The 10440-nt window shown below is 36.1% G+C and overlaps 1 protein-coding gene across 1 annotated transcript; it reads right to left on the minus strand.

The window, feature by feature from the left end:
• Positions 1-5633: 5633 nt before the first annotated feature.
• LOC113338406 lies at positions 5634-8374 on the minus strand. The gene is made up of 6 exons (XM_026583842.1): positions 8328-8374; positions 7244-8246; positions 7057-7153; positions 6478-6971; positions 6280-6370; positions 5634-6197 (listed from the first exon to the last, which is right to left on the minus strand). The coding sequence occupies exons 2-6, from the start codon at positions 8215-8217 to the stop codon at positions 5667-5669; spliced, it is 2187 nt and encodes a 728-aa protein (XP_026439627.1). The 5' UTR covers positions 8218-8246; positions 8328-8374; the 3' UTR covers positions 5634-5666.
• Positions 8375-10440: the final 2066 nt, after the last annotated feature.

A 10440-nucleotide genomic window follows, 5' to 3' on the forward strand; every position in this document is an offset into this window, starting at 1 on the left:
GGTCTTGCACGACAGTTTGACTTGACACAATTTTTCTCTTATAGCTTCTCCATAGGCATCACTCCCAATACACAGTTTGCATGTACAAGATACCAAATCATAGAATCAGAATCACAAATGTTTCATATGTAAACAAATTGCCTTTTGCATTTGAAAGGAGACATCACCTTAACAGAGAACCATTTGTCAAAATTATTCTTAAGGTCCGACTCATTTACCGTTGCATTTGTTCTTTACCTATGATAGATTACTATGGTAATAGAGATACATTGAACTAGTGCTAGGATCATGCATTTTTCCGACTCACATATTATTTGAACAACTGTTAAGGTATGTTTTAGGTCTTATGTTGTCGTGTTAAACCATTCCGGGTGCTGTTAAAATTGTTTTTTATTGGTTGCTTGAAGCTCTGTGTTGTTTCACAAATAAGTATATCTACAGGGATCACCGATGAAACAATAATAATACTATCTAATTCTGATGAGGAAATGCTTCCAGACAACAAGAAAAAAGGCAGCGTAACCCTGATCGAGGCAACAAAATCCTACTATCTAATTCTGATGAGGAGATTATTTTCTAATCCTCTGAGGAAAAATGAGACAAAAAAATGGTAGTCACTAGTCATTGTATCCAACGAGGCTGATAGAGAAATTTTTCTTTTCTTTTTTTAGATATGATTATTTTTGGATTCTATCTTTTTTTAGTTTATTTCATTATTCTTTCAATGTTGGATTCATTTATTTTAAACTCTATTTACCACTTTTAATATTATCATTTTTATTATTATGTTATCTTAGTTGCCTACTTTTAACTATTCCATATATATTCTGTACAAGAAATCTAGGCCCCGTGGAGAGCACTGGCCGCAACATTCAGTTATATATAGTTCCAGGAGAAAATACTTTGACGTGGTTAAAAGATGTATCAAGCTCAAATTTCAGAGCTTCTGGCCCCACCGAGTATAGAAACTTTTAACTTTTCACACCACCAATCTTCATTATTTTCGACCCCGGTTCTCTATCCTTTCCTATCCGTCCGGCTTTATTAATTCCCTTAACTACTACCCCATTTTACAACAAACCCTAACAAACTCCATTGGTCTCTGATAACCTCCATCTCTCTTTAATCACCCATGGTTAACCGCAACGGTGTCAAGATACCAATCACCTGATTATCGATACTTGCGTATAAGCATACTCAGCAGAAGAAAAAATCCACATAAACAACATATATCTATCAATCAAGGTATTATTAGGGGTTTCCTATGTTTACAATTACTTCTTGGGTTTTCCTACAGTTTTCTACTTCTCTTATGTTAAGAAGATATACCACTAATCCTGAGTTTTGTTAACAGTGATCTTCCTGATTTGGTTTTTTACTCATTATATATTGACGATAATAAGATATATCTTCCTGATCTTGAGTTTTCGTTTTTACTCATTAACAGTGATCCTGCTGATTTTTCCTTTTTTACTTATGCACAATGATCTTGGGTATGCGGGACGAGATGAGTAGGCTAGCATTTATCGGAAAAACAGAAGGTTATGCATGGAGCAACCACAAATGGTAGCCTACTTCAGTTTTAGACCTTTTGGTAATTGGTCTGCGTTACCCTATAGCTTAATCCCATGTTTTAATTGTTCACGACTTCTAATAACTTAAGAGAATTACAACTTTACAAGGCAATTTTCAATGAAAACAATTTAACAATTAATATTGAAAATGTCTGGACTGAATGTGCATTCAAAGCATTTTTTTTTTATTTTTTTTTGTGAAAGGAGACAAAGAGTCAACGTTTTGTTTCAAATGAAGTCAAATATTATTGGGATTTTACTGTTTGAGCATTTGTTTCTTTTTTATAGCGTGACGCGTTGGATTCTCTAGAAAAGGTGGAATTTCCCCCTCTAATGCTCTTGATGGGGCTTTAGGTTCAGTCTTTTTTATGTACTTTGAGCTACCTTCATATGTGCATTCGAGTAATAAGACCACGATGAGATAGTAAATGTACTAAATTGTTGCTGTTGTTGTAGTAATATTATTCTCTTATATTTTACTGACTGGCAACTGAAACAGACAAGTTCCGGTTTTGGAAAATGCAGTTGTAAAAGATTATGTGCACAAATTTTGGTGTTTTGGTGTTATTAAAAATAAGAAGCTGGGAGATTTGCTTCATAGACTGACAAGGTTCAAATATTTCTTCCACAAAACATCGATATTTATGTTATGATTTTGAATGTATCATCTCTTTCGTTCCTAGAGTAAAAGATTTTCCCTTTTTAAGCTTCAAAGTTTTAAGTCTCAGTGTCTCATTGGTAAACAGGTGTTTACTGATGATTTTGGCCGGGCATATTTGAAAAAAATATGTATTTCATTCTAATGGAAACTTTATATGAGCTACACGATATTGTGACATTGCTTTTGGCATGTTAGTATAAATGATAGCAATGAGTGGTTTACGGATTTCAATAATTTTGGGTTAGAAAATTATTAGTAATTTACAAGTTTCTTCTCGGCATCATTTTCTGCGGATATGGAAACATGTCCGCCAATTTCACTTTCTTATACTATTGTTCAGTTACTATTGTTGACCTATATGAGTGATACAAAGTCATGTTGCTCCCATACATTCTTTCTCCTTTAGTGTAGGTAAATAACGTAAACAACAACTTTCTTTTTCATGGCAATGGGTTCAGAGGTAGAAGGAATACGATCTCACATAGGTGATGTTCTACACAGTGCACAAAGAAAGGGACGTATGTTAACCGTATGGGTTAGTGTTTTTACATCTAATTTTTAACTGCTTTTGGAAGCTTAACTAATTTTGGAAGAGGTGATATTAATTAGATGTATAAATACTGACCCAATATCAGTTAAAAACAACCACCTCTTTGTTGTGGGTTATGTAAGTTGTCGTACTGTGATGCTAATATAAGTTGTCTTTCGAGAAATTAGGATCGTCTCTTAAACTGTATTTTGATAACTTCAAGATATCAAACTTGAGAAATCCCCGGTCTTTAGGTTAGATCCCACGATTTTCTCTCTTTGGTTTGTTTATATTGGTAGTCGAAAATTATATAAAGCTCTTGGGATGTTGCGAGGGAACAAGGTATAAACCCTGACCATGTTCTTTTTCGTATTGTAATCTCCTTTTCTTTCTTCTTTGTTGTTCTCTTGGAAAACTTGTGCTAAGGTTTCTTTTTATAATGTTACTTTTGTTGTTGTTCTTTTGCCAATGCAGAAACCTCTATGAGATCTTTTCCAATATAAAAACTTGATCTTCAAGTGCCCAGAAAAAAGGGAAAAAATGTGAGGACTGGGTACTTGGCCATGAAAATTGATCAAATATCAGCTGAAAAAACTTGGGTTAGCAACAAAGAATCTTGCTAGCCATGCCATGGAAGGGGTAGGATTGTCTTTTGGAACTGCCTTATTGCAGTAGGTTGTTGTTGCTGCTACTGTGTAAGATTTCTTCCACGGTATATATATTTGCACTTTGTGGAAACTGCAGTGACGTCCGTTTTAAAAATGTTGAGCCAAAGATCCAATACATATCATATACTTTCTTGACGATATTTTTGTGTTTTACGAGGTTAGAGCTTTCTCACGTGCATAAAAAATTGTAAGAAAATTTGAACTGATTCCTTTTTGTTTTAATGTGGTGCTAACGGTTTAATAACTACTTTGTAGCTCTAGAATGTTTCGGTTTATGCTCCTACATATTATCTGGATATACCAATAGAGATGTACGGTTTAATGTTATTTGATGCTAACATAATTTCCAAGCCATTGTGACATTTGCCCATGTATTCCAAAGTTCACAAGTGTTACTAGCTATCTTGGTGCAAATAAAGATGGCGAGGATTTTGCCTACCAGCAGTAGATATTCAAAAATCAAGCTTCCAAACCAAGTTATTTGGTTTAGTGGATAATGTGAGGATCTGCGAGTTATTTTTGTTTTGGTTTTGCAATGTAAGTTGCCAAACTCACAGAACCCTTTTATATTTTGCATCCAAAAATCACAATAGTTTCATTTGTTCAAAGTTTTCGTTTCAACTCAAGTACTTATTACTATTATTTTCTTTTCTTATAATTCACTCAACACTCAAGTACTTATTAATTGCTCACTCTTGGGACCACAAATCTGAGCCCGTGCAAAGCACGGGCACAACACTAGTGAAATAAATTTCTAGAAGAAGCGAAGAATAATTAAGATTAATTGATCGAGATTTTGGTAACAAAATGGAGTTAGCTTGACCCGAATTTATGGTAACGAAATTGGATCTCATCTACAAATTATGGACCAGGCAAAAAGGGAAGAGACAAAGAAAAACTACCCATAAAAAAATCTGATTGAACATTATGAACAAAATTTCTTAGAAAGAGAAATTTGTTGATAATATGTAATTAATTATGGTTAAATTAGTCCATCTAAAAACGTGAAAATATAAATCTAACTTAAACTACTCCTAAACTACTATTTTAGACGGTTGATCTTATAGTTTGGGCCATTGATACATACCATCTTATTGATGGGTTTGTGGAAGAGAGAGGAATCAAAATTTGGGTTCCTATGAAATCTTCCACGTTATATTTGTCAAGAAAGAAAATAGGGCTTTTTAATAAAGTAACCACCTTTTTGAACCATATTTAAGAAACTGGCCGTTTTTTTGAATCTTTATATAAACTGGCCGATATTGACATTTTCCATCCCGTTTTTTTCAAAAAACGAATTTAGATAGTTAACTGGCTACGTGGCAGTTAACCTGCTAGGTAAAAGACGACTTAACCCTCGTCTGAGTTCGTAACCAAACCAGTATCGAGTCAACTCGGTGACTCATTGCAACGGTCGGATTTGTAACGGTTGGATTTGTAACGGTCAGATTCAGCTTCATTCATATAAATTAGGCCCTGCAGAGAAAAACCATAGTATTTGTCATACTCAACAGATCAAAAAAATAAAAATAAATAAGACATGAGCCAAAATGAAGTAAACTCTCCAGGCAGCAGTAGCAGCAGCAAGGTAAGATTAAGATTAAAACAACCCCTAATTTCATGTTCTATCTGTGCACAGGGAATTCATGATCCAAAGGTATGTCCTTGGATTTATTCCAGGTGCAAATATTACCATGTAATGGTATAAGGCAACTATTGTGTTCAAAAGCAAAAGAAACAAACGAAAAAATGTTTTTGAAGTGTTCAATTCCAACCTGTCAGTACTTTGAATGGTTTGACGATGCCATCGATCCTGTCAAATGCAAGATGGTGAAATTACCAGTAGAGAATGGTTGTTACGCTTGCGGAGAATCTGGTCATTGCTTCAAAAACTGCCCACTGCAAAATCAAACCTGCAACAAAGATCACTGCAAATCAAAAATGGAGATGAAATTTTGCAAGAATGAACACAACAAGAACATAGCATACCTCACTTGTACAGATTGTGACGGTTTTAAATGGGTCTCAGATGAAGTCTTCATTGCTGCAAAAAACAGAATTATGCATTCAAGTTTACAACTTAATGCTATATGTAAGGAACTCAACAATCTGAAAATGTAACCTGCAAATGTACTAATAAACAACCATCCACTTTTGATTCAGCATTAATTCAAGTCTACAAAAGAAAAAATATTGTCTTCTTAAACACAAAAAATCAGAAAACGGATCTCAAATCATTTCTTCTTAGCCTTTCCATTTCCCCTTCCCTTTCCTTGTTTTATATTCTGAGATACAGATCCAATGCCAAAGAAGTTCTGATAAAGGTTATTTATTGTAGAGGGTGGAGTAGAAGATGGTGCTATAGATGGCAGACTCATAGGTGTTGTGGAAGCTGGAGTAGAAGATGGTGTTGCCAAAGGCTGACTGCCAGGCCCTGTAAAACATTCACCAACAAATGATGCCGTTCTCTTCTTCTTGTTTGACTTAGCTGCACCCCTAACTCCGGTGGTCTGACTTGGCTCTATGTTGCTGAAGGTGAAGCTTTGTGCATCACATTCAGTCCTTTGCCTCTTTGCAGTTGGATTAGATCCCACTTCACCACCAGCACATGTTCTTTTGTTGTGGTTAGTAACATTTCCACATTTCCCACACCTCCTTTTTGTCTTCTCAACACGAGGTTCATCATAACTTCTTACCCTCTTGCTCTTGGGTCTTCCTGGTTTCCTACTGTGAGGAGGGTTCAAGATCTTCTTGTTCATGTTTGGCTACAAGAACAAATGCACTTATATTAATGTAGTTGAGAATATAAATAGGGCATATAGTTACAAATTTAAGAAGAAAAAGTACCTGGACCCATTCACTTTTATCATCTAGTGGTGCAAAAGTTGGTGCATATGTGGCCTTATAGTTCTCCACTGAATAGTAATCACTGCAGTACCTGCTCAAGCAGAGTATGTAAAGGTTAGTGCTAGATACATTTAAGGCCTAGAAATTGCATAAATAAGTTCTGAGACAAGGTACAGATTTAAAAAAGAGAAATCTTACTTTCTCCATTGTGGCCTTATGCTATGCAATGCACTCACTGCATGCATACAGGGGAACCCCCTCAACTGCCACTGCAAACAAGAGCAAGTCTTGGCAAGTATGTTCACTGTGAACACAGAATTCTTTGGACTAGTCACCATATATAACTCTCCAGCCACACAAGGGTCAACACCATAGTCAGTCACAAATTCCAACATTTTCTTAATCAATGTAACAGCAGTAGGAACCAAATTACCATCTACCCATGATGCAGATTCAGTCCTCCTATTGTACCATGTACCCATCACTAAGTTAGCATACATTATTCCTATCATTATAATTGGTTTATTTCTCATCTTGTTGATCATATTGTTAAAAGACTCTGAAAAATTGTTGTTCATATGTTCACAACAGTGAATAGGGTTAAAAAAGGCCCTGGACCATGTAGCAGGATCTTCTCTACTGAGATAAGCACCAGCTGCAGCACTCTGTTTCACAATATTGTCAAAATGTTCCTGCACAGCCAATCAAAAACTAGCTAACTTGACTGTCAAATAGTGCATAAAACCAATAACAAAGAACTGTTGTGAACTGTCAAACCTGAAAATGCTTTTCTTTGTATGCTTTTGCTGCATTCCATAAAGAACTGTATAATTCAAGACCCTTGTAATCCTTCTTGAAATTTTTGTATAAATGTCTGCATTTTAACACATTGCAATTAACATAAGGACTTTATCTGATCTGACAAACAAAAGAAACAAGAAACAAAGTTAGACAAGAAAGTTACCTCCAACAGTATCTGTGGTGATGGCCAGGGAACACTATACCAACAGCTTCCAATAAACCTTTTTGCCTATCTGAAATGAAAGCCACTTTCACTGGATGTGCTAATATTGCATCCTTCAAATGCTTCAAAAAAATGATCCAATTTTCCTTTGTTTCAGCTCTGCATACCATAATTCCTAACATTACTAACCCATTCTGTCCATCAAGTGCAGTTGCAGCCATCAATACTCCCCCATATTCCCCTGTTAGATGGCAGGCATCAAGCCCTATAACTCCCCTGCATGCTTTTCGCCAACCCCTCATTGCAGGTTCAAATGAGAGTGTCATGCTTTCAAAGGTGTTATTCACTGTGTCAAAAGTGAACTTAGCAACAGACCCATCATTGCATTTTGTAAACATCTTGCAGAATGCTGGTACTTCATTGTAACTTTCTTTATAGTTCCCATATAATGACTCTAAAACTAGATTCCTAGCCTTCCATGCACACTGATATGGTATATTTACTCTCTTTTCAGCTAAGAAGTCTTCCTTGATTTTATAAGGGTCTGGAACAACTTTTTTAGGCTTATTCTTCATCTGATCAAGAACAAAATCCTTTACAAAATGAGGATCAGCAGATCTATTCCTATTTTGGGGATCCCCTTCACACTTATGTTCCAAATTCACTTTCCTAAGAACAAAAGTCTTCTCACCCTCTTTCTTGCTAGCATACACAAACCAAGGACAATCATGTTCTGTTTTAAACCTACACTCAGCCTTAATTCTAGAGGGAGCACTTCTATCCAAAATATATTGACACTTATTAAGAACACAATAACCCCTGAGATGTTTCTTAAATGCTTCCTTATTTTCAAATCTAGTTTTTACCTCCATTTTGCTAGGATCTACTGGAATAAAAACTTCTTCTTCAGGGAAAAGATCTACATCATGCTCACCCTTCATGTACTGACCAAAATCATCATCAAAGTCATCCATGTAAGCAGGTCTTTCATCCACATCCTTACCTTCACATTCAAGATCAACATCAGTACCATATAATAAGTTACAAATGCAAATAAATGAAATCAGTTATAAATGAAATATACCTTTTTCTTTGCCTTCTTTTTCTCCTTCTTCTTCTTCTTCTTCTTCTTCTTCTTCTTCTTTCTCTTCTTGTTCTTCTTCATCTGACCCATACTCAATGTCTTCATCACTGTCATATACTGGAGGAGCTTCTGGATTCTCAATTGGGTGACATTCATCTTCTTTGGTGTTTTCCAGCTGAATATTGTCCACATCTTCAACAAACTTAACTTCATTTGTAGCTTTTGACTGACTGCAACCACTGCTACTAGCCTGAGAATGTTTGGATATGGGCACATCCATGAAACTCAGCTTTCTTGATGCACCTTCAACTGATTTATCCACACTATTTAGCCTTGGGGATCTTCTAGGGGTGGTTCCCTTACTAACTGTCTTCTTCTTTGGTGTAGTCTTTGGAGTCCCAAACACTGTGTCTTTCATCCCCATCCACAAACATATACATCCATCCTCATTTACAAAAGAATCCTCCCAAAAATTATCAAAATCATCATTGTTTAACAATGGCAGTGGCAGACATTCTTCCTTAAACCAATATAAATTAAACTTCTCTTTAACATCCATAGACAAACCCTTATACACCATATACTTAAGTGTCATCAAGTCTGTTTCATCTCTATGGCAATCAGGAAATACCAAAGTCTCATTCTTTGGCTCCGCATATACACTGATATTCCTAAATTTGAACTGACTGCAACACAAATGAAACAAAATCAGATATAAACCTATGAAAACCCAATGAAAACCTAATTAAGCAATATTACTTAAAATCAAACACCCAATCACGAAAATTAAACCCCAATTAAACAATAAAAATTTGGTTTCAAATAAACCCTAATTACAAAGGAAAAAAAACAGAAACCCTAAAATCAATCGATCAATTAAATTAATTAACTATCAATACAATGATTTTCATCATATATTAAGTCACGGGTTTCGTTAATCTTACCTTGATTCAGACTGTTTCAATCCCGGTTTGTACCTCATCTTCACTGTATCACCACTATCTCTGAATCCCTAAATATGTATAACTTTTCTTCCAAATACACTCTGGTCTTTCTGCTAACATCTATGTCTTCAGCAAAAACAACTTCAATAACACCAGCTTCAAACAGCTTCAATACCTAACCCTAGTTTCAGAACGAGGGAGAAGAGAACGAGGGAGAAAGAGAACGAGGGAGAAAGAGAAATTGTGGTGAGAGACCACACGGGTCTTTAAATGGGCAAGGGCACAGTCGTAAATTCTCCTACCGAGTTTGACTTATTCAACGCAGCTGACCGATCTGGTGGGCCCAGGTGTCAACTCTAACAGAAAGGCCAGTTTCTAAAAGAATTTAAAAGTTTGGCCGGTTTATTAATTATATGGTTTGAAGCAGGACACTTTATTAATTTGCCCAAGAAAATATCCATCCTTGCTCCTTGGCATACCATCTGATACATACCATCTTTATGATGCCTCCTTGGCATCACTAGAAGGGTTCAGGATCACGTAATTAGAGAAATCGCATCCTTGCTCCACCTTCTTGATTCGAATGCAGTAATTCCTTCTACTTCTGCCGATGTTAGATTATGGAAAGATGGTCGGAATGTCGGTGAGTTCACAGTTAAGAAGTGTTATAATTGGTTACTCAAGGATAGTATAGATGAAAACGTCCATTTATCTTGTGTTCATCCGAGAAAACTTTGGTCAAAACTATGGCCAGCAAAAGTTAGCTTTTTCATGCGGAGTGCAACTAAACATAAAATCTTGACTCAAGATCAGCTTGGCAAAAGACATTGGAGACCATGGGCTAATCATTGCTATATGGGCATTCAGGATGAAGAAACACCGTCACATTTGCTGCTTCACTGTCAGTTAGCTATTCACATATGGGACCTCTTTCGAGCAGAATTTAAGCTGATTTGGGCTATTCCTCCGTCAATTGATGTTGCGCTCAGCACATGGCCTTCCCCCTCGAGTAAAGCTAGAAAATCTCTTGTCATCAAAGCCTTACCTGCTGCAATTCAATGGTCGCTTTGGAAGGAAAGGAATCCACAAGCTTTCGACAACAAGACGCTTACAAATGCGAAACTCATACAGAAAATTAAGTTCACCATTGCCTACTGGCTCTGTCTTCA

This window comes from Papaver somniferum, unplaced genomic scaffold (genome assembly GCF_003573695.1).
Source record: "Papaver somniferum cultivar HN1 unplaced genomic scaffold, ASM357369v1 unplaced-scaffold_19, whole genome shotgun sequence".
In the NCBI taxonomy this organism is placed as follows: domain Eukaryota; kingdom Viridiplantae; phylum Streptophyta; class Magnoliopsida; order Ranunculales; family Papaveraceae; genus Papaver; species Papaver somniferum.

Coding starts and splice junctions, on each gene's coding strand:
- LOC113338406 (XM_026583842.1), bottom strand. CDS start 8,217: ATGGATGACTTTGATGATGATTTTGGTCAGTACATGAAGGGTGAGCAT. Junction 7,154..7,243: donor CACCACAGATACTGTTGGAG/GTAACTTTCTTG, acceptor GTTAAAATGCAG/ACATTTATACAAAAATTTCA. Junction 6,198..6,279: donor ATAAAAGTGAATGGGTCCAG/GTACTTTTTCTT, acceptor TTGTTCTTGTAG/CCAAACATGAACAAGAAGAT.